Here is a 25,111-nt window from a genome sequence, read left to right on the forward strand (position 1 = left end):
CGATCAATCGATTAATCATATAGTCTATAAAATGTTCAAAAATTGTCCAGATAAAACATAAATAACAGGAATAACAAAGAATATTCTCACATTTAAGAAGGTAAAAGGAGAAATTGTTGACATTATTGCTTCAGGAAATGACTAAAACAATTAATCGATTATCCAAATAGTTGGCAACTAATTGTCCATGTCCACTAATTGATTTGTCGACAAATCGTTGCAGCTCTAATTTAAAGAAAATAGCAAAAATTGATTTTATTTAATTTTGAAAATTTTTTACATTTACATGAACACAAGATAAAGAAAACGTGTAAAACAGAAAACTTAATGTTGCTGCATGTTCACTGTTATGTATTTAAACATGTCGTTCCCTGTCCTGGCCGCCAGGTGTCGCCCGTCGCCGAACCCGCGTCAGTGCGCGCTCTGGTGAAAGTACACATGCACACATCGCGGCGCGTTCACGAGCCGTCCTGACCAGCAGGACCTGAGCAGAGAAGAAGAAGAAGGAGAAGGAGAAGAAGGAGAAGAAGAAGAAGAAGAAGAAGAAGAAGTTCTGAGAGGAAAACTGAGAGTTCTGAAACAGACGCGGTTCTGACCCACAGAGAAGTCCGGCGGCCATCATGGACGACTTAGGTGAGTTATTTTTAAAGACTTTAAACTGTTTGTGTCGCGGGCAGCGGGGCGGAGCGGCTCGGTCCGACGGTACGGCCGGATTTCACGGTAGAAAACAGCCTGTGGGTCCGAGAAAGTCACCGGGCCGGGAGGGAAAATGGCTGTTTTCTTGTGTGTAACCGTCACTCAGCTGATGTTCAACATTTGACCCGCTTTGTTCGAGCATCGTAGTGATTTAAAGTTACTCTGCCTTCAGCTCCTGTTCAGCAGCTCTGCCTCCCTGAACCGCTACTTACATTAAACTACATTAAACTACATTAAATTAACTGTTAATGATGAGTGTGTGTGTGTGTGTGTGTGTGTGTGTGTTGATGCTTGGCTGACATTTTGACTCCCAGCTTTAAACTTTACCTCCTCAGTTTCTGCCCCCAGGCTGCTCATACCAGCTTTAAAGTGCTGGAGTCACCAGTTTCATACCTGAAACACACTTTACTGTCAGAGATATTTCATTTATGGCCATGAAAACTACCCTGCAGTCCCTTTTCTTCTCACAGAAAGCCTGGATACAGGAGTCAAAGATGTGTTTAAGAACAATAGGACAACTGGGAGTTGCAGTGTGTTTAAAACAAACTGTGTGTAATTAGACTTACGCTCAGTTAAAAAGAAGAAAACAGCCCAAAGAGACGTGACATTTTCATCTGACTGTCAAAGCTGCTCACACACTTTCTCCTGGAGGTGAAACAGAAGTAGTTAATGGGAACTTCCTGACCTCGTGCGCTTTCCTGTTGATTTCTGCTACATGGCAGGTTTTCTATAAATGAGACTGTGTCCGTCAGGGCTCCAGGGTTTCACTGCTTTGGGTGCACATGCGCCCAAAAACCTGTCAAGTGAGATCAAACATGGTCATTAGTGTCACTGGTGTACCTGAAATTGAGGTTTTTGTAATGTCTTGTCACGTGTGCTGAGATTTAAATGAAGAAAAACATACATTAATTCCTGTTTACGATCATTTAAAGGAGCACTGTGTCGTAGAAGTAGAATAAATGTACTGAAAGTAAACTAAACTAAAAGCACTGTCACACACATCACGTCTAAAGTAAACATAAAATGGCTCCATACAGCTCGTCCGGCGTAATCAAAGTCTCCAGAAGCCCCGAGATCCCAAACTGATTTGAAAATATGTTAGTTACGCCCTCGACGTGCAGGCGAGCTCGTGCACCCACTTTAGACGGGGTGTGTGCGAACGCTTTTAGCTTAGCAGCTACAGTGAAGATTTTTGGCTTAAAAACAGTGTAAAAAACATCTTTTCAAGTCAATAAAGTTATTTTAAAAAACAATATTGATAAATATCAGCCGATATGCACATTTTTCTTTTGCATCATCCCTCAAATGTTGTTTTCAAACACTTTGGACAAAGATATGTAACAGTAAAAGAATATTTCAAAAGTTTGATAAATTACCCCGAGCGTCTTTTTCTGCATTATAATCTCATATCAGTGAATATCAGACAGCGTATAGGCTGATATATCCATCGAGCGCTGCTTGAACCCAGTTTATTTTTAAGTATTTTTCTTGAACATTTACTCAATTATTGAAGTTGCTGAGTTATTTTTCTGTCAGTCGATTAATGCTCTAACCCTTTCAGCTCTACTACGAGCCCTTTTAACCGCCCTGCATCCAATACCAGCTGATGACAATCAATAACATGCGCTGAGCTCCGTGCAGTCTATCAGCTCCATCTATTTTCTGTGCCTCACTAACCGTTCACCTCTTCGGTTCATCGGCTCGCGACCTTTGGCACTGAACCTCTGAACTTCTAAATTTGTTGTTATAGTTCCACCAGCTGGTCAGTTTGCTATATTTACTTTGCTAATTCAGAATAAAGCCCCTCTAAAGCCTCTGACAGGTATCTGTAGGAACGCTCCTCAAGTATAAAGGCAGTGAAATGGGTTTGGTGAATTGTTTAAGTGGAGAGATGTTGGGACACATTTTGGCTTTGGCCTGCAGAGAGAAAACCTTCAGGGTACATTAGATGCTCGAGCTGCCGTGGGCCAGTGAAAGAGCTGATTGTTTGCCTGAGAGTGAGGCTGCAGCAGCGTGAACAGCAGGCTGAAGGAGGGGGCGAGGCTGCTGAGGAATGTCGAACATCACTCTGTCAGGGTCCAAGGCCAAATACTCTCTGGGTCATGACTCACCTCCTACCGACCACTACGCCCCATGCACGCTGCCTCCAGAGGGTCTTCCTCGCTGTTTCGGGGGAAGTTGGTGTCCTGAATCGTGTTTCTTGTTGTGATAGAGTGAAGTGAGTAGTACGTGAGGCGACAAGGGTTGTAAGGGTTGTTTCATCGTATCGTGGTCCTACAATAGCTACAACTTGCTTATGTCTTGGTAGCTAATTAGCTCGCTATTTAATGTAACATTGTTATTGCTGCTTTGTGCATGACAGTCCTGCATTTTGACATATTTCAGTGTTGCATTCCCCCCCTTTGATGGTATTCGACACCCTAAATTTAAAGCATAAGGTCACCCAAAAGTAAAATCCAGTAATAATCTCCCCCACCCGTGCTGATGGAAAGTCAGGTGAAGTTTCGTTGTCCACAAAACATTTCTGGAGCTTCAACAACTGAAGTAGCTGGGGACAAAAAAACATCACATGGCTTCACACGTCTGGCGTAATCCAAGTTTCCTGAAGCCCGGAGATCCCAAATTGGTTTGAAAAGATTTATTTACACCCTTTCTAAGGCTGCAAATCTTCCCCATCTTCCCTCATTCCCCAGCTACTTCAGTTGTTTAGGAGAACGCTGCAACGTTGTTTTGTTGTGAAGCTCCAGAAGTGTTTTGTGGACTACAACTTCGACGACTACTGATGACACATGAGGGTCTTGAAGGGTTTTCCCGTTTCAGAGGGGGAGATTTTAACCACTACCTGTTGGAAATCTGCTCTGAGCAGAAAGGAGGCTCTAAAATAAAAATTGTAAACAGGGTTGAGCTTTACTCAAACATGTTCCTCTGGTGATTGCAGTCTTTTGGAGATTGTTGAAAATGTCTTTCATCTTTGAGTCTGACAATCACAGAACTGTAAAGTTAAATAGCTTCCAACTGCTCTACTGTAATTATTTAAAGTATTTTGTACACATCGTGTGGCGAACGCCTCCCACGTCCTCCCTAAATATACTTTAACAAACCATGTTAAATATTTGTAAATACTTTCTGCCTGCTCTTCCAGTAAACCCCCGGCTAACGAGCCCCCACAGGTCCTCGAGGCTCAGTAATGACTGACAGGTCTACATGGAGCTGTCTGGAAACCTGATCAGAGTTCATCCTGGTTATTGATCTGCCCACGGTGCTCAACACTCGAGGAACAGGACTTCCCTCAGCGGAGTGAGAGCGCTTATCCAGTCAGTGTTTTACAGTCCAGACCAGGTGGTGAGCAGGCCTCGCTTCACTGTAGTGACAGATGTGGCCAAGGGGACGAGTCCTCACCCAGATGTGGCACAGTGTCCTCTGGTTGTCCTGCTCTTGTGTTTCATGTTTGTGGTGTTAAAGAAGGAGCTCCCCTCTCTGTGAATTCATCAGGACTGTGTGAGATTCAGGCAGACTGACCTCACTGGGCTGTAGAGGCCCTGCTTCTTGTCTGCAGGTTAACACTGAAGAAGCTGGATTAGTTCAGACATGCACTGAGCTGGAAGGTCGTACATAAAGTGAGAATAACACTCTCCTTTTGGCTGTAAATTCACATTAAATCAGCTGTTCACAGATTAACAGTGAATCAAACCTTGAGCTGGATTACTGACGCTGCAAAGGGACCTCAAAATCCCCACGTTGACTGTGTTTTTTAACATGCTTGGTAATTTAAGCTCCTGTTTTTTAGCCGGGTCTAGACTCTGATGCTGCCTAAAATGCTGGATTGGGTGTCAGCGAGTGTGAAAAAATCTATACACCGATCAGATATGACAACATTTAGTAACACTAATAAAATGTGGATGTTTTCTTGCTGCACAAGTAGCCAATATTAACCACAACCGACTCGTGTAACTTGAAGTACATGCCGGCAAACTTACATTTGCCTTGTCTAGATAGATAGACTTTATTGTCCGTCCCAACATTGACAGAAATTCTCCTTTGACAAGGCTCAACAATACACTTGATTCACATATAAGACAGTTTAAAACACACAAAAGGGGGACGGTCAAAACAGCAACTGATAGAAACAGTTAAATTAGTTTCACCAAGATAAAACAAACGTTTTCTTTTCTTCTGCTCTAAAACAGTAGCCTACATGACACGTTTTGTTCTTTTAGAGCAGCGAAGAAGAATTGATTTCCTGGAAAAGAAACGTCTGTTTTATTCTGGTGAAACTACTTTTAAGTTGCTTATTATCGCAGACAGGTCTCAGAGCAGTACGAGCCTCTCGCCTGTGTTCTGCAGACACACTGAGGCCCATGTGTATCTACGGGAGGTAACAGCTGCACCTGCTACACATGCCTTCAGTAAACACACAGCCGTCCTGTTAGATGTTACCACTGTCAATAGTTTGAGTCGATCACCTCGCAGAGGACGGCCTCTCCTCCAGCAGCGGGAGGAAGACTTGGCTGTTGCAGCAGCAGCGTGCTCTTAAATGTTTGCAGCGTTTACACAGCATGCCAGAAGATCTTCGAAGGTCTTCAGCGGTTTCTGTGTCCCAGTGTGTCGGCTGCACAGAGTTAGTGTTACCAGACTAGCTATCATCACCCCATGAGCGCTGCGAGGTTAGTGCATACCAGCCCTAACCAGCTAGAGGGAAGCTCCGGACTGTAAATCAGTCTCGTTCCCGAGCTCCACACCCATCCTGTTCTGGGTCTGGGGAGGAGAGAGCTGCATGGCTGACCTCATCGCTCAGGCAACAGACCCTGCCCCACATCCTGAGGAAACACAGGAGGAAAACAATGAGCAGAGTCAGAGCTGGAGGCCAGCGAACACTGACGGAGGGGCAGCTGTGGTCCTGCAGGCTGTGATCCTGCTGATAACACAGAGTTGTTGCTTCAGTTGCAGCTCGCTTCACTCTCTTCCTCCTGTTGGGCTGTTTCCATGTTCCCGGCCTTGTAACTTGGCCCAGAGAGCAGCGCTGATTATGTTCCTGACAGTTCTGGGTAATGCCGAAGGAATCTGCTGGATTGTCCTCACGTTACTCAGGCTGTGGGACACAACAGGGCATGTTCAGAGACGGGGGAGCTCCACAGGAAAACTCACTTCTGTTTACTAAATACTCTTTCACTTTTAATATCGATATAAACTTCCTCCTGTTGTGTTTCTAGAGCTGCGTATCAAAGCTGAATGTCTGAAATGTGTCCATAGCAACGAGAATTGAAAACAAGCCGGGCTGAAAAATCATTTTGCGATTATTTTTGCGAGATCATTTCTGCGTCACATTTTTTATTTTCACAAAAAAAAAAATCTTAAAGTCACGATGACATGAAATTCATTGTTGTTTTCAAACATCTGGAGAACAAGATTAGAGCATCTCTGCAGCTCTACTGCACTTGGAAATGCTGAGGGGGCGGAAGTTTGCTTGTTTTCTCAAAATAGTGTGTCCATTTTGATATCATACTCTGGCGATACCCAGGAGAACTGAGATGATAAGTCGACCAATTATTTACTTGATTATCAGCAAAGAAATCTGCAGGTGTTTTAATAAGTTTGCAACTGTTCTAGTCATTTTTTAAAACAGATTTTCAAGAATAAATCAAAGTCAAAATCAAAAATCACATTGCCTCAGTGGGCTTTACAATCAATAAACAATGAACAAAATGAAGCAAAATACCTCGTCACACATGAATAATTAACATAAAAATAACAATGCAAATCAAACAAAGAGGCAAGGATAACTGTGAGGACAAACTGTACAACCAGTTTAATAAAGGCAGCAAAGATAAAATGAACATCCAAGTGAGACAGAAGAATAAAAAGAAGTAATTTTTTTAAAGTGCAGATTGATTCATTCTCTTGTGCCGGCCTCTCCTGTGAAATTTAACTTAACATCTTTGAGGTTTTTTTTTACTCTTTATTGGGAAAAACAAGCGATGTAATATGTCAACTCTGCTGTGTTTGATATTTTCAGCTACATTCTGACGTTGTAAGGATCAAACACAATCAAGAAAATAATCAGCAGATTGGTCAATAATGAAAATAATTGTGCAGGTGAAGTCGAACTTCATCCACTGAATAAACCCATCAGGAGTTTGTTGTTTAACGTTCGGCGCTGTTGTCGGCCGGCTGCACGTTCGGAGTGTGGTTTGGTGTTTGAGCACCAGAGAGACAACACAGCCTTTCTTTGAGCGTCTTCCTCGTCCGCCCAGTTAAACTCTCTCATGGCACAAAAGGCTCCTCACTGACATATGGTCCTCACACATGCAGGCTATGAATGTGTCCTCAGTGACTGGGTGTTACATCAGTCCTCAGACTTTCCCCTGTCATCTGATTTACTGCTCTGTGGGGAAGCTTCGGCCTTTATTTTGGTCCAGCAGCGCTCTCTCGGGGGGCGTGTCATCTTTCGGATATGGGGCTGCTCGGCAGGGTATTTTTAGGTGTGTTTATTTTGAAGTAATCACCCGAAGATGCTTCTGTGGTTCTGATAGTATGCTGTTACACTCATTCATCCTTTGTCTGGGTGGGCTCGTGTATTATACTGTAGCAACTGGAGGACATCTGTAAGCTGTGAGGCATTTATTTGGATGTTTCTCTCTTCATTTCATCTGTTGGTCCATTTTCTCTGGTTTACTCACATTCTGTCTCTCTGACCCTGGTATCTCCCCCTCCTCCCCCTCTCCACGGCCCCTGCCTGTCTTGTTTGATATAAATATCGTGTCGGGTTGGCCTGATGGGGTAGGGTTTCTTCTGGGGCTGTGCTCAGTTCTGCTCTCTTGCTCCCCGGCTATAAACAGGTGAGCTGTGGACCCTGTTGGCCCACATGTTAATAGACCAGATTAGACAGCCGGGTCATTCCCTGCCAACTAACCTAGAATTCAGAACTCGTTTCAGACAAGTCTGAATGTGTGAAATTAAATATGAGCATTGAGTTCAGGAACTAAGATTAATATTTTGTCCACAGAGAAAAAAATAGCATTGTTCAGCATGAAACAAACCAAGCCAAGTGCTGTGAATCCAATGAAAAACAGGCTCAATAGGTATCACACAAAGATGGGAAACTTTTAAGTCTGCTCGCTTAGGAAACCCTCGTTCTTCTCATGGATTTTCTTGAAAAATTGTGAAAACTTAAAGATACTGAAATTAGTGGGACCAAGTTTGAAATAATGAAATAATGTGTGCACTGAGTTAATGAACCAGTACATTTTGTCCACATGGAAGGTTTGTTGCTTGTGACTGACGTGAACGGCAAACATTCATCAATGGTTCTTGATCATCGGGCCTGTTGTGGTTGTTTAATAAAATGTGCTCTCCTAGAAAATCACCCCAATCATTCTAGATTGGTGAACTATATATAAATACAGCTGTTTAAGTTCTCCAGTAAAAATTCCTGAATTTTTCATATTACATCCATCCATTATCTTCCACTTGTCTGGGGTCAGGTCGCAGAGGCAGAAGGGTTTCCAGACCTCCTCTTCCCCAGCAACGGCGGTCCCGAACCTCGCCCGCTGCCCTTCACACATTGCACCCGACCCCATTTCTCTCCCCTGCAGGTGGTGGGTCCATTTTGTTTCTCCTCAGGTGGGCTAACCGGTACTCCTTCACTTATGTCGCTGATTCATGAGGTCTTTGAATCGCTCTTTGTCTGGTCCCTCCCCTGGGAGACCCTACCAGGATCTATTGCTCCTGACAACGTGGCTCCCAGGATCACAGGGACACACAAACCCCACCACCACGTTAAGGTCCTGATTCTTTGGTGGGAACCAAAATATCACAACATCAGTTATTTCTAATATCACGCAGTCAAGTCAGGAAGTCAGATTGAATCGTGGATTTGAGGATGTAATGAATATTAACACTTTCACATAGAAACATTTCTACACAATATTAATACTACACACACCCAACATGTTACAGGGGCTCTGTGAAACTTCTGTGTTGTGCTGGAAGCAGGTCGCTAGTTTTATTTGAGCGGACTCCATTTCTGAATTAATGTTAGCTGCTGTTGCTCTCTGTTAGCAGAGCAGAGAAAGGCACCGACACGAGGTCCTCGGGAACGTGCATGAAGTCACATCCTTTAGACTGTCGCATAAAACCCGACCCGAGTCCTTCACAGAGAAATCCACAGACCAGCAGCATTAAACAACGTCAAGAAATCGTCCACAGGCTTACATAGGCTACTGAGATAAACAGGGAAGGTGTCATTGTTCTTGTCATGTTACTCATATATGGCCAATAAAAGATATATATGTCTACAAATTGTTATATAGAGCCCCTTTAAGTTTTTAAAATGAAAGATTTATAGTTTCCAGTGTAAAACAAGCAGTTGGTGAGGCTGAGCACACATACACACTTGACTAAAAAGGGTTTTCCAAGGTCCCGTGAATCTAATAGAAGCTTTTACATGATTTTCTTTGGAGAAACTCCCTGACGTGAACTCGGAGGGCCAAGGTGAGTTGGTACGGAGCGACCCGGCCCTGGTTTCCTCCCTCCCTCCCTCCTGCCTGCACTGTACTCTCTGCTCTGTGGGAAACGGGCAGTAAAAACATTGACATCTCCCTTATCCAGGAATTCAAAGCACGCTGTAGTTAGCGGAGCGGCTCCTGTAATTGTCAACACATTATTTTCATTTTCTGCACTGACAGATGGTGTTTTGTATCCGAGCACATTCCTCACCAGCTCGCTACCTCAAATCCGGTGGTATCGGAGGAATGTGTGCTCTGCTTGAGTAGGTTTTATTACAAAGCATCATTTTGACTCCCATTAAGACAGGTCGGCTGGTTTCACTGGATTACAGCGACTGTACGTAGCCTCCCCAGAGCCACCTTCCCCGTGTCCGCGGCTGATTGCTTTCTTTCTCTGAGGCTGGAGGAATGTGAGGAATTCCTCGTGTACCTTCGCTCCAATCTGATAAAGACTGCGGGACTGTGGCAGGGCCTCGGCTGGGTCGGGGGGGTGCACAGGCAGGACTGAGCATGTACCCATGGCCACAAGAATGTGTACAGTATCCACATTACATGAGGGTTGTTTGTTGAGCTTAATGAAGATCAGTTACCACAGTGTGCCCGCAGATGTTCCCCCTGACAGACTGAGCCACTGTTGCAGTAAATCTGTGTATTGTCTGACTTGAATTAGAAGTCATATTCTGTTTGACGACAGCTTTATTCCTCCAGACGTTGCACAATGGACTATTGAGTCAGGATGCTGTTAGAGTGGAGTTGGACTTTGTCCATTGTGGCTCCTGCCCCCTGTCTGGAATGGAAAAGATTAGCCTGTTGCTTGGCTTACCGTGCATGTTTGCATTCTCAATACTTAGAAGTTTTCATGGACCAAAACTTCGCTGAGACTGACGAGGCATGTGTCCATCCTCGTGCCAGACTCGATGCTGCCCTCCTCAGGGAAATGAAGGAAGCATCTTCAGTCTTTATCCTTTTGTGACCTGCAGTAAATGAGTGCAAAGAGGTTCACTGAAAGAGGATGTGAGCTGGAAATGTTTGATTTAGTAGTAATCATACTTTACTGATGCTAAATTAAAACAGGTCTTCATTAAAGCCGTGTGTAACAGCAGAATCCAGCAGGTGTATCTCCTGGCAGAAAATCAACATTTTAGTTCCATCTACGGCTGAACAGTTAATCCAAAACTAACAAAAACACAACATGGCGAAGTGCAAGATCCAGAAGCAAAAAGCTGTAAATGAATCACAACATAGCATTTTAAATGAAGCGCTGTGCTGCTACAGAGAAGCTCCGACCTGCACATCATACACTTATATTGAGCTTACTGTCCCTCAAACTCAGGCTGAAGTGCCGGTCATATAACACTAACCCTATAAATCAAGTGTGAACCTCAAACAACAGAAAGTGGAGAAAGTCACCAGACTCCCTTTAAAAAAAGCTCAATTTTGAGACTTGTAGCGTCAGGACAAACTTTCTAAACTTTGTGAAACACAGTCTTAACTATCTGGGCCTTCTTGTCCATTCAGGAAACGTTATACATGAATGTATTTGTTACTTTGTGTGATAAACGTGAGATCAGATCTCAGGTGGTCACAAGACGTTTGTCAGTTTAAGGTCAGGTGTGCACAGACGGGCTTGAAGCTGTCCACTTAAGATCGGATCACTCAGGACGGATGATGAAATCAAACGTAAACAGTCTTTCTCTCTCGAACGCACCTGTTCAGCCAGTCGCCTCCGCCCTAAACGTCAGTTAATTAATAATAATAACAATAATAATAATATATAAGAGCACAAACCGTGACAGAGCTATGACATATTCAATCATCTGTCTTTGCTCACCTGTCTTTCCCTCAGGTGTACATAACTACAGGTTAATATCTTCTTTTGAGATACAAAAATTGAAATGTTATCGTTTATCTTGAAGAAGGGAATTATTGGTTATTGCATCAGCTGAAAATAATCCATATCCCTTAAATCTACATTTAGTGGTTTGAAGCAGGCGTTAGACGTTACAGTTTGATTTAAACAAAGCGTCTAGCTGTGTATAAATGCCCCCTGTGGAGATGTACTGAGTCACACGTGTAGTATCAGCAGATTGTGGAGGTTATAATGAGTCCAGAGACCAAGTCACAAACTTGGCTCAGTCTAAATGTTCTGTTGGACCTCGGGCAGTACAGCTGTCCTCTCTGTTAAGGCCACCGACAACTTTCTAGGAATACATCCCCATAATTAGTGAGTCTGGAGGCATTTTATTCTCTAAGTTGTGCCACAGCAGAGATCTAAACCCCACATTGTGTTTTCTGTGACTCACCTTCGTCCCAAAACCGGCGGTGGTGTTTTTCTACGTGGAGGCTTTTGTTTTATGAGTGACAAAGTCAACTTCAGGCAGACCTTGTTTAGCATGTCAGCACCAGGTGCAGATTATTTTGAGCTGGTCGGGATATTTCAGCACATTTGCACAGACATGAGCTACTCACTGAGCTGAACGCTTTAAATAGTCCTGTGCTCCCATGTGGTTTAAGTCAAACTTCATGACTTCAACATTTAGCTGCCGGGAAGGATCTCCCTTTGGACTGAAGACTCTGATGAAGAGTAGTGGAGGAAGGTAGTGGACGTTTAGGTGGAGACATCTGTTTCTGTGTCCACATCAAATTAAATGTACAATCTGACTGTATATGCAACGCTACAGTGTCTAGTTTAATGTGTCTGATAACGTTTAGGAGAAGAAATGTCAAAATAATGTCCCAAACTGCAAAGTCGTCAGTCAGGGTAACGGTCCGCACTTATGGTCCAGATAAAAGGGGGAGATTTAATATGGAGTAATATATTTTGACCTTAAGAAATATTATTTTTTTTAAAATAATTTTTGTATTTTATTTTATGTTGTTTTTTTTCCTAGATGCCGTTAAACAACATCTGTTTTCAACATCATCTTCTGCTGTCGATTACTCAGGAGTGTTGTTAAAACTAATTTAATCATCTGGACTAAAATTTAAAACACTGCATCAATGAGAACAATGACAGAGTCACGACCCACAGTCATTCAGTCTAACAGGTGTATTTATGTAAAGCGTAGTCATTACAATGTATAAAATAGTATGTGATCACACTATATTTAATCGTATTTCAAATAAAATCCCTCCTGAAAATGTGTGAAACACTCACGGCAAAGTAAAAAGATTTTTAAAGAATGGTTAATTATTGTGGCAGCTTCGCCGTGATCCTTTAAAGGAGCATTATGTAGTTTTGAGAAGAAAGTCAAAGTCAGAATTTAAATATTTACAATATTAATGAGGTAATAATACAAACTTTGTTTTCCATAAGTGAATAAACGAGCTGTTCTCAGAGGAAAATAAGGTCCCAGAACACTGTTTGAAGATAGAAAGGTGGCTGGGTCCGCCACATATAAACAAAGTAAAACAGTATGAATTGTGTTGTCCTTTTTAAGGTCAGTTTGTTTATTCAGTTTATTCAGTCATGAAAACAAAGAGATTGGCTCCTTTTAAACAAATAACATGAGCCTTTTAATGTGTCATCTAACTATTGTTGTATGTTTTTGTATATAAACTGTATATATCACACTGGATGATATTTAAGTGTTAGAAACAGAAGAAACGGCAGATAAACTCTAAATAAAACAACACAAGGATTATAAATAGATTGTCTTCCTATAAAAGAGAAGCTGTCAGTCTGGATCATGTACAGTTAAACCCTGCTGGCCGTGTTTACCTGACACACACATTTAAAGGTGTAAATGCATTAATCAGGTGGAGTTTAAGTGTTTGTTATTAAGATGAAGGAGAGCGTCACAGTCAGACTCCTCCTCTCAGTGAACTGGCAGCGTGTTATCACTGCTGGTCGCTCACACTATCTCTGTCTGTGCTGCTGTCTGCTGCACACATGTCAGCCTGTCTGAGGATATTACAGATACAGCGAGGGGGAAGTAATGTAAGTACACACGCCGGCTTTTTAACTGTTTGTAAAGGATAAATGATTCCTGGGAGAGCTGCTTAAGATGAACGTTGACACAGACGAAGAGAAAGTTTATTCTCGGCCTGATAGATTTTCTGTGTAAACGTGTTCGTACTCACTCATTGTGGACGGTATGAAGGAAGTTTTTTAGGTCGGATGATGCAAAGACAGAAAAATGTTTAGTTCACCTCTAAATAATCTATCATCACTTAATTAATGTCCCACAAATAACAATAAATATATTTTATTAGAATTAGATAAAAAAAAGTTATCATTTGTAGGAGAGCTGCAAAAGTAATCAACCAAACGATTAGTTGTCAACCATTAAATTAATCGTTTACTATGTTGATAATCCATCCATTGCAACTTTAATATCCAGTTTAGAAAAATACAACTGAAATTTGGATGTGGTTTCCTCCTCAGAATGATTAATTGATTAGTTGTCTATTTTGATCAGTTTGAGACATTTATTTAAGGCAAAACATTCCTCTGATTCCAGCGTCTGAAATGTCATTTTTCACTATTTTCTGACATTTTAAAGACCAAACAACTTAATGATCAACACATTGATCCACAATGATAATAAGCGTTAGTTGTAGCTTTAATATCCAGTTTAGACAGAAAATCTTCAAATTGAAGAAGGTGAGAACAGAAATTTAAGCATCGTTTCCTCCTCAAACTATTAAATTAACCTCGATCTACTTTGATAATTGATTCATCGGGTTGAGAATTTTTTTTTTTTTAAGGAAAAATAAGTTAAAATTCTGATTCTGGCTTTTTAAATGTGAATATTTTCTGGTTTCTTTCCTCCTTTTTGAAAGTAAACTGAATATATTTGGGTTAATTAGGACATTTGAAGACACTGATGGACATTTTTCACCATCATCATCTATTTTATTTGCAGACTTTTCTTTAAATACTTCTCGTCGGCACAGATTTTAAAATTAGTTCGACACTTTTTTTCTGAAAGGCGCTGACCGACCTTTTAGCCAGCTGGACAGTTTGGACCGGCTTCTCTGGTGTTCTGAGTTTAAAAGTGCAGCGATTCCTTGAAACAGACTGCAGCCGCTCAGTTCGACGCTCCTGTAGTGTAACAGTATGCAGCCGGTGACTGCGGTCTATTCTGGACGGGCTGAGGATGGATGGATTGTGTGATGTAAGAGTCTATTTTGTTCCTGCGTTCCAGCGAACACTCAGCAGGGTAACGCTGACTGCACCCCCTCAACCCTGGACTGGATTCAGAACCAGTTTCTGTCCCTCTGCTGCTTTGTTCCCAGCAGTCTGTCACAATCAGAGACTCATCAAAGACATGAATTACTCACAGAGGTATAATAATGACAGAAGAAGCTCAGAGAAAGGAAGCTGTCTTTGTCATCAGGGTTGTATTTATAGTGTGGACTGATGGAAAAAGTATGTTGGGGATTTCACGAAGGTCTAATGGGTTTAGGTATGAAGTTCAGTGATGAACGGGGCCACGCTGTGTTGATGAGAAAGCTTATTTTAGCGACAGACGGGAATGAGAGACCGAGTCGCTGCTATTGTCTGTTTACAGCCTGACACCACAGTCAGTAGTCGCCACAGTGAAGAATTCGTTGGTCTCCGGCCCAAACATGTTGGTGAAAAACACTTGAGGACTTTGTCTCTGAGGGGACGACTGCGTCGATTGGTTATTCAAACTCACAGTATGTAATTTCTGCTGCAAAACAAAACAGAAGTTTTGTGGGATCATGGGAGTTGTTGTCTTCATTGTTAAACAGCCATGATGAAAATCTGTCTGTGTTACTGTGTTAGTAACGTTATTTTTAGCTCGCTGACTCCCTTCGTCACTCTCTGAAGCCCCTTTCACACTGACTTTTGTGACTGAAAGTCACAGAGGTGGATTCGGGGGACAGTTTGGTGCCTCCTCTGATCCTCCAGCTGAGGTAGTAACAGAGAACAGAGGCGAGGCGACGTCTGTGTGTGAGGGTAAGATGGCAGCGTGGGACAGGAGTGAGACGCTGACAACTAAACCCACAGAGCAACGTTACAGCACCAGACAACAGTAATGTGGTTGCAGGTCGTGTCTTCAGCATCTTATGAGGAAAAAAAAAACAGAATTTATACGTAGAAAAGTGTCTGTCATCCTGTCTGTCATCCTGTCTGTCATCCTGTCTGTCATCCTGTCTGTCATCCTGTCTGTCCTACCGACTCTAGATCACACACCTGAAAAACAGCGTCTGTCCCCGGCAGTGAGAGCCAGGCAGCTCCTGCTGTTGACTGGACGTCATTATGTGACGAGATTTAGAGCAAAAAACTTGTATAAAAAAACACAACCTGGTCAGCTCTCCCGACCGAGTCTTCAGGGAACTTCCCCCCTGAAAACAGCGTCACTCTCTGGGAGTGAGAGTCGGACAGGGTCCTCTATTTACTGATGGTGATTATGTGATGATGTCATGTAGAGCAAAAAACTTCCCCTTGTCACTTTACATGATGCCTGATGGGTCAGGATCTCAATCACAACATTTTATATCAGCATCCATATGATTATAAACAGTCTGCTGAGACGTTTTTAGATTTACAGGTGGAAACACATGATGATGTGTACCGTCACGTGTCTTTTGGTCCCACAAAGCTGGCATGCTGTATGAAATGACACTCTGGAGCGGCGTTATGCCGTGTAAACACAAAATCTGGGTTGCACACAGGTGTACAGATCCCATTTCTGAGAAATAAATGATGTGGTATCTGTGTATTTGCTGATATTTCCAGTACCGGTGACGGCTCTGGAATAACCCTAAAATCAAATGCATCACTTCACAAAACACCACGATGATGTGTAGTAAAAGTTGAACTGTCTGATCTTTCAGACGCGTTGCTGGCGGACCTGGAGTCGACTACGTCCCACATCTCAAAGCGACCTGTGTTCCTGTCTGACGAGACGCCGTACTCCATCCCCACCGGAGGACACTCCTACCAGGATGTGTCGGTTCCACCTCCAGTCCCTCCTCCACCCTCGGCCGAGGCTCTGAACGGCTCCCTGATAGACCAGCCGGACTCCCCCCACTCCTCTCAGCAGGTACGTCTCTGCAGGGTCACGATAGCCAACATTTTATATCACGCTATTTAGATTCAGAGTTCTGAAGTATCCAGATCTCACTGGATAACGCTCAAAATAAAGGAAATGTGCAACACTTCAACCCACAACAACAGTAACGAGGTTGAATCTTGTGTCTTTGGCAACTAATTTCTTTTTCTATTCTTACTTTGACTAGTTTGGCTTGACTGTTATACATCCTGTTCTGTTGTCTTCCTGAGTGTCCTGCTTTTGTTCTGTCAAAGCACTTTGTAAACTCTGTTTTTAAAGGTGCTCTACAAATAAAGTTATTGTTATTATTATGAGAAAAAACTGAAAATCAATTTTAAAAAAAAAGTTGCAGCCGCCCTGTCGGTGTCAGCTCTTCATCACACTTCAGCTCCTTTAACTGGGTTGTTGTAGTTACTGTCTTTGACAACAAATCACTAAATTTAATGAGGAAAACACACGACGACCCGGTCGTCTCTCCCCGCCCACCGAGTCTTTGTGAACTTCGGCCTGGAAAACAGGATCCCCCTCCAGCAGTCAGAGCCTTGAACTAAACTTGAACTGTGTCTTTGTCGGTTTCCACGCTGGGTCAGGAGCTCAATCACAACACTTTATAACATGAGATTAGAAACAGTCAGCTGAGGCAAGTTAAACCCACGCTGACAAAGATCACACATCAACGTTGTGATGCGTATTTCAGGTTCCGGTTATTGATGACAACTTAAAGTATTTTCCACTCCAAGCTCAGGATTAAATTTTCCGTGTTTTAATACACTGGGAATCATTTTAACATGTCAGCCGCTCCTGTATAGTGAAATATACAACGGGTGCTCTTGAGTTTAGAGGGTTAGATAACAAAATGTAGATAAAACATTCAAAGCCAGAGGTATTTTTTCATGTCTGTGTGCATGATCTGAGGGAGGTAACAGGTCCAGATGAATGTTAAATGAAAGTTTTCTGTCTGTCTGATGAATCGTCTGCAGTCGTTGGGTTCAGCCCAGAAGAGCTCCTGGTCCAGAGACAGCAGCAGCTCCCCGTTGTCTCACATTGAAGAGGACCACGTCTACAGGTACGCTGCTGCACTCTGAACATGTTGAGAGTAAACAGTATCATCTGTCACTTTCCTCTGGCTGTAGCTGCTGTCAGCAGATGTCTCTGTCCGTCTCCTCTTCAGTTTTCCAAACAAACAGAAGTCGTCAGACTCGTCAACGGCAGCCATGACGTCAGCGCTGGGCAGCAACCTGTCAGAGCTCGACCGGCTGCTGCTGGAGCTCAACGCTGTGCAGCAGAGCTCCCCGTCATTCCCCACCACAGGTACTGACAACACCCTCAGCCTCGCTGGTTCTGTTGGTGCTGAGCAGACGTAGTTATACTGTCATGTGTCTACAGAGGAGGCAGCTCCACCTTTACCGTCCTGCAGCATCACCCACTACGAGAACGGCAGCGGCCCGGACATCATGGTGAGCCCGCCGCCTCAGGAGAAACCCAAGAGGAACGGGACGAGTCGGCCGGAGGAGGCCCGACCCTCCGTGGAGAGTCTGCTGGACGAGCTGGAGGGCTCGGTGCCGTCTCCCAGGTACACCAAGTCCACAGTCTGTCCTCCAGTGGAAGTTCAGATACTCTCGTAAAAACTCTGGTAAAAGTGGAGGTCCTGATTCAACTTGTTTACTCCAGTAAAAGTAATAGAGTACAGGCTCTGAAATGTACTCAGAGTATCAGAGTAAAAAGTCTCCCTCTGAAGGACATTTGTGGTCAAAGCTAACTGAAGCTCACGTCATATTAATATAATTCAAAGACTATTAAAGTTAAAGGTAGAGTCAGTAGGATTTGTCCCAGCTGTTCCTGAACGCACCACAAAGATAGTTGATTGTTGAGTCTCATTCCCAGGACGTCAAATAGCCACATGTTGGGTTGGTAAAGCGTCCCGAGCAGCAACAAAGTGAGAAAACAAGAAAATCTCTGCAGATACGAGACACTAACACGCCTTTTCTCCCCATTCCAGCCTCCCTCTCTGTCTGTTTACGTCTTTTACGTCTTTGTTTCTACCAAATCTTTACTTTATCGATATCAAAGTGTCAAGTTTCAATCTAATCTGTAAATAAAGAAACAGCTTCTTCTTCCTCCGTTTTATCAGATTTTAACAGAAGATGTGAGAGAAACTTCTCATCATGATGTTGACGTTGTGTTGACTAGACAAACATTTTGGTTTGTCATCTTGTGGGAACTTAGACGATACATATTTTGAATTCTCCTGTTGAATATCTCATATTTTAATTTGTGTTTTCCAGCCCTCCGGCTCGCCACAGCGATCTGGACACACCCTCTCAGCAGCAAGCCAGAATTTCAGCTTCCTGCGCCACGAGAGAGCTGGATGAGCTGATGGCCTCTTTGTCTGACTTCAAGGTACGGAGCCGCCTGAGGGAAATCTGGAGGCCTCACTTTATCTTTACACTTTCACTTCTCCTGTTGATTCTCTGTCCTCTTCCTCTTATCCTGCCTCTGCTTCTCTGTCCTGTAGCCCGGCTCTCTGGGCTCTCTGCTGGAGCCGGCAGCAGCCTCCTCCAGCTCTCCTCATCCTCCAGTCTCTTCCTCCATCACCCCCGTGGCTTCTCCTTTCCTTCTGTCCCACCCGTCTGCCTGTGCCTCTCCTCTCTTCTCTCTGCCTGCCGGTCTAGAGCTGCACATAGATGAGGACGGAGGAGACGGCGTGTCGGTGCCTCATCCGAACCGTCTCCCTCTACACAGTCCCATATCCTCTCTCTCTGCAGCCAGCGACCTCGACCTGGACTCTGTTGTCGACGTCTCTCCCAACATGCTGTCATCCCAAAACAAGACTCTGCTCGTCCTCTCTCAGTCCAACCTGATGAGAAATAGTCCAAGTCCCTCTAACACCACCACCACCCCCTCTCTTACCTCAGTTAACACCGTGCTGGACCACAAGTCATCCAAGTCTCCGAGTCCGTCTGTAGAGCGGATCTCACCCTCAAATACTGTCAGTAAATTCTCTGACACTATGAGCAAAGGGTCTTCCTCCTTTCACGACCTCGATTTGAGTTTCTCCCCATATTCTTCAAAAAACCTCACCCCTCCTCTCTCAGCTCCGAAGACTCCCTCACCCCTTCCTGTCTCTCTCTCTGTATCTCCCCCGTCTGCACACGCCTCCTCCAAAACATCCTCACCCTCTCCAGTCTCCTCTCTGATGGTGCCCTCTCTCAGCTCCAGCAGACAGCTGTTGGAGTCGGCTCAGAGAAGCAGCCCCCCGGCGGAGCAGGCAGAGCCCTCTCTGGACGAGGCGCTGGACAAGCTGCTAGCCATGAGTTTTGCACAGAATCACACGGCGGCACATGTGGAGGAGCCCGAGCTGAACATGGAGGCTCAGTGTCTGGGCAGAGGGATGCAGGAGGTGCAGGAGGAGCTCGTCCTGCCCGTCGACAGGAACAGCGTGCAGCCGGACACGTTCACCAGCGCCACCAACACCATCACAGACGAGTCTGTGGACGGAGGCACTGACGGGAACGGAGATCTGGACTGGGCTGACGAGGAGCTGTCCATGTCCTTCCACGATGGATTTGACGGCACCATGACGCCGTACACCGAGAGGCCGTACACAGACGGCAGCATGACCCCGCTGACAGAGGCCAGCTGGATGGATGAGTCCATGACCCCGTCCTCCTGCCCCGGGACCCCTGACGTGGCCCTGGACCTGCCCCTGCTGCAGACTCCCAACATAGACCGAGTGTCTGCGTCAGGACACGTACGCGCCGACACAACATGGATGTGTTCTGCTCACATTTTGTTTTGTTTTTGGCTTTTTACTCAAACTGATGCTTCTATACGAGCCGGCTTTTACTCGCGTGTCACGATTTCAATTCTTATTCAAAAATCGTTTTAAACTATCTTTCTATTGTGAATGAAAATCAAAGACAGGATCCCTCAAAGGTACAAAAAAAACAACAACCAGACAGGCACACAGTAGAGCGCATACCTCCACCAAGTCCAATCAAACATCAAATAAAACATATTTAATCCTTTATTGACTTGTTTAAGAACTCACAGTTTACTCGGGACAGATTTGAGAAACTAACTTCGCTGTGTTCAGCCTCAGAAGACTGGAACAAAATGACCTGACTACCTTTACAGAGGAAGCAAAGAAAGAAAATGCAAATTACAACGGCGTGATAAAAAGAAACACTAACAGCGGTCAGCAGAAAAACACAGCTGCTATCAGTGTCAAGCTTCTTGTGTTTGACGAGTTGAGCTTGTTTAATGAGGAAATAATAAACAGGACATGGAGACGTGATTTCTCTCCCAGATGTCACAAACACCAACAACTCTGACTTTGAGCTTTTATTGGGCGCCTTTTAAATCACAATGTTACGATGGTACCGGGCTCAGCAGCTCCTCCGTGTGGCAATTCAAAATAAATAAGGAAAACAATATGGGAATGTCAGTTATCTAGCTAGACAGCTTTTTCATGTCACACGTGAGGATATTCACGATTATATTATGAATATGTTTTGATCCCTTAACCCATAGAACACAAACAAATGTCATCGATGAACACTTTACTAAAGCAAAATGGCAACTTGTTTTGTAATTTTCACAATAAAACACTGCAATATGCTTTTTATTTTTAGAAAAGCTGCTGTGAAATCTGGTACTTTAAACTCCAACAATCCCCCCAAAGATTACGAAATCCTGAAGGGACAGAAATGTCAGCTGTATAGAACGAGTTCTCGCTTTAGCTCACTGTTTTTTGCACCGCTGCTCAGCATGTAGTCCACAGTGGTCCTCACCTGTTTGCTGTGAAGTTGGTGTGACTCAGTTTTGAAGGACGAAAGCATGCGAGTGTGACTGTTGGCCCACTGACTGCATCCTGCCTGTGACTCACCTGCTGTCCCTGCCTCAGCTGTGGATGTATGATGAGACGCTCACATCCCCCCTCAGATCAAATCAGTGATCAGACGCACGAAGGAGACTCCCAACGTTCACCCCATGTTCAGAGACGGTCACCTGCGCAGGAAGATGGGACCCATCATCGTAAACAAGAACACCTCTCAGGACCGACTCATCGAGGAGCTGCAGGGAAAGTTCGGGATCGGACGCTCGGAGCGGCGACGTAAACAGTGTGACGACTGGCTGACGGAGGGCGTCATCGTCATGTCCAAGCCGCAGCGTTCCCGCGCTGACGGGGCCGCCAGCGAGGTCGACAAGGTTTGCTTCAGTGTGCTCCACAGTTTTCCTCAAATATTCTGCATTCACTTTCACTTCTCTCGACGTTTCCTGCTTTCTGTTTTCTCTTCTGCTTCTTCTTCAGATCATAATCCCTCCTGAGTCGCCCCTCCCCGTGAGGAAGGTGCTCCCCCCTGTCTCCCCCCCCGCCCCTCGCCGCCTTCCTTTCTTAGAAGAACCAAAGCGACCCTTCCCGGTCCAGCAGCTCCCCGTCCCCATACCACCACCACCACCACCTCCCCCTCCTCCTCCACCTCGCTCTCCCCCTCCACACCCCCCACACATCAGGGAGCCAGTTCCTGCTGCACCTCGGCACATTATACAGGCCTCACCTCCACCTCCACCTCCCCCGATTCAGGAACCTCCAACACCACAGCCCCCTCCTCCTGTTCTTAAAACCCCGACCCGGCCTCCACCTGTAGAACCAGTGACACCATCTGCACCTAAACTCCTGGTGTCCGTAGGCTGCCAAACAGAGTACGACCCAATCTTCCCCCCGATGCAGGCATGAGCCCCGACTCTCCTCACAAACCAGGATTATTTTAAATCTTTTAATCGTTCTTCATTCAGTCATATTTCTGTCTGTCGGGCGCAAATTCAACACATAACTGTCTTCATCCTTTAACCGTTTCAGATTATGGCCCAGGGGAAGGGCGGTGGCCCCGGTGGCCCTCCGACTCAGGTCAACAAGCTGGACAACATGCTCGGCAGCCTGCAGTCTGACCTCAACAAACTGGGCGTGCAGACGGTCGCTAAAGGCGTGTGTGGAGCCTGCTGCAAGCCGATAGTGGGACAGGTGAGACGCTTCAGTCAACCAAACATTTCTGGAGCTTCACAGCGAAACAGCGTTGAATGTCTGTTTTATTTCTGTTAACACAGCGTCCCTACATGTGTACCTGTAACACTAATAAGTGATCATTGTTTTTATACTAAAAACACGACCTGCTACTTTCCTGTCTGTGTAGGTTGTGACTGCGATGGGCCGGACGTGGCACCCTGAACACTTTGTGTGCACACACTGTCAGGAGGAGATCGGCTCCAGGAACTTCTTCGAGCGTGAGGGACAGCCGTACTGCGAGAAAGATTACCACAACCTGTTCTCCCCACGCTGCTACTACTGCAACGGGCCCATACTGGATGTGAGTCCAGTCACTGCTGCTGCCACGTGTCGTCACATCTGTTGTTACTACAGTCAACATGATGTAGTCTGTCGTCCTAAAACCCAGAAATCGGTTAGACTTTCTCATCCTGTCCCCTCGTCTCAAAGTCTGTGAGTGTGTTGAACGTGTTTTCAGTTAAATGTGTGAAATAAGGTGTGTGGTTACCACAAGCTGAACATGTTCACACGTTTTGTTCTACGACATAAAATCCATCATTAAATGTCCCACAGTTTAATTATAAAGCTCTTCTTTGTGTAAAAAAAACGGTTAGCGGTTTGCAGCGTTTCACAAAGTTTAAAAAGTCTCCTCTGACTCAACAACTCACAAAACTTCAGGATTTTTATGGGAGTTACTGAGGAGGACAGAGATCTGATCTCATTGAGGATCCGAGAAAACACAGAAAGGCAGGATGGGATCGTTTATGATCCAGATCAAAGTATCCAGTTTTAATAAATGTTGTTGTGTCTTCTCAGAAAGTCGTGACGGCGCTGGATCGAACATGGCACCCTGAACACTTCTTCTGCGCTCAGTGTGGATCCTTCTTCGGCCCAGAGGGTATTTTATTATTACTGGAACTAAAACTGTAGTTTGTGGTTGAATTCTGTATAAACTGATTAAAATCTCTGCTCTCTTCTGTGATCAAGGCTTTCATGAAAAGGACGGGAAGGCGTACTGCAGGAAGGATTACTTTGACATGTTTGCACCGAAGTGTGGCGGCTGCGCTCGAGCCATTCTGGAGAACTACATCTCGGCGCTGAGCAGCCTGTGGCATCCCGAGTGTTTTGTCTGCAGGGTCAGTTTCCTCACTGTGCCTCTATGAGATGATTTAATAACAGCTGTAGTATAACATCATCTCTCTCTCTTTGTTCGCAGGAGTGCTTCACCCCGTTTGTGAACGGCAGTTTCTTCGAGCACGACGGCCAGCCCTACTGTGAAGTGCACTACCACGAGCGCCGCGGCTCGCTCTGCTCCGGCTGTCAGAAGCCCATCACGGGCCGCTGCATCACAGCCATGTCCAAGAAGTTCCACCCGGAGCACTTTGTGTGCGCCTTCTGCCTGAAACAGCTCAACAAAGGCACGTTTAAAGAACAGAACGACAAACCGTACTGCCACGGCTGCTTCGTCAAGCTCTTCAGTTAGGGAGTTAACAAACGGCGCTACGTGAGGGTCGGGGCCGAGGTGGAGCGAGCGAGGGAGGGAGCGAGGGAGGGAGGGAGGGGGCGGGACTAACTGAATCAAAGAAGGTCGTCTGTGTTCTGATGATGACGTTGGAAGTGTGTATGGATCAGGTATGTGCATGTGGTTCAGTCTGCCAGCTAAAATACTTTGAACTTTGTAAACGTGACGTGGAAATACTCGACACTCGGAGGACAGTGAAAAGCTTCAGTTTAAAGGAACAGTTCACCCAAGTTTGGTAGTTCACAAAACATCTCTGGAGCTTCACAGTAAAACAGCGTCGCAGCGTCTCCTAAACAACTGAAGCAGCTGGAGACTTGATTTAAAACGGAAAAACAACCAAAAAACATATAAAATGGTTTCATACAGCTCGTCTGCTGTAATCCCAGAGTCTGCTGAAGCTTTGAAATCCCAAACTGATCTGAAAAGACGTTAACACCCTCTTTAAGATGAAATCTTCACCGTAGCTGCTGAGATAAAACCGTTCGCTCACATCCCGTCAACGAGGGTGTAAAAATAAATAATAATGAGCAATATGGACGTGAAGGACAGAGACGCCAGTTTTACCTGAACGCTTTGATAAATATAATATATATTTATCTCAGCAGCTACAGTGAAGAGTTCAGCTTAAAAAAGGGTGTAAATAACGTCTTGTCAGATCAGCTTGAGATCCTCAATTTTCTTTTCTAGGTGAACTGTTCCTTTTAAGAAAGAATAAAACCTCTGAAGGTGCCGTACAGTTTTTTTAAATCAACACTAACATGCAGAGAGCTGAGGTTTATTTTCTGAATCATCCTGTTGGATATTTAAAACGGACGGCGGTTCCTTCTGCTCTGTAATCCTCTCGTCTCTGTAGTTTTTCTCTCAGTAGTGGTGAAGTGTTGCTGAACACTGTAGAATCCATGAAATACTCTGTGATGTGTTCGACACGTTGCTCACTGGCTGAGCGTGTCCTCTTAGAAACCATAGAAGAAGAAATGTAAAGTCAGTGAGCTGCAGCAGGGAGCAGCGACCTGATGGCTTTAACATGACAGCACAAACTGTTTTCACAGCAGATGAGTGAAAAAGGCTTTTAGGTACTTTTCCCTTGAAGTTCGACAGATGTCTCTGTAGCTTTAACTGCCGTTCACTATTATTTTATATGTGTGAAATTGATTTTAGTGTCTTCAGACTTTTACAGACTCGATCACTCATCAGAAAATACCTGACATTAAAGACTTTAGAGGTCCAGTGTGAAGGCGTCAGGAGGATCTGTCTGCAGAGGTGAAGCATAATATTCATAATGATGTTTCCATCAGTGTATAATCAGCTGAAACTA

The 25,111-nt window shown here is 44.6% G+C and overlaps 1 protein-coding gene across 1 annotated transcript; it reads left to right on the forward strand.

Moving 5' to 3' along the window:
• Nucleotides 1-496: 496 nt before the first annotated feature.
• Nucleotides 497-23,800, forward strand: pxnb (paxillin b). The gene is made up of 11 exons (XM_073467262.1): nucleotides 497-633; nucleotides 16,011-16,219; nucleotides 17,209-17,294; nucleotides 17,400-17,539; nucleotides 17,615-17,801; nucleotides 18,514-18,628; nucleotides 22,092-22,253; nucleotides 22,423-22,596; nucleotides 23,091-23,172; nucleotides 23,262-23,410; nucleotides 23,491-23,800. Exons 1-11 carry the CDS (start codon nucleotides 621-623, stop codon nucleotides 23,755-23,757), a joined length of 1,584 nt encoding a protein of 527 aa, XP_073323363.1. The 5' UTR covers nucleotides 497-620; the 3' UTR covers nucleotides 23,758-23,800.
• The last annotated feature ends 1,311 nt before the right edge of the window (nucleotides 23,801-25,111 follow it).

The sequence above is a fragment of the Pagrus major genome, chromosome 5, assembly GCF_040436345.1.
Source record: "Pagrus major chromosome 5, Pma_NU_1.0".
Lineage (NCBI taxonomy): Eukaryota > Metazoa > Chordata > Actinopteri > Spariformes > Sparidae > Pagrus > Pagrus major.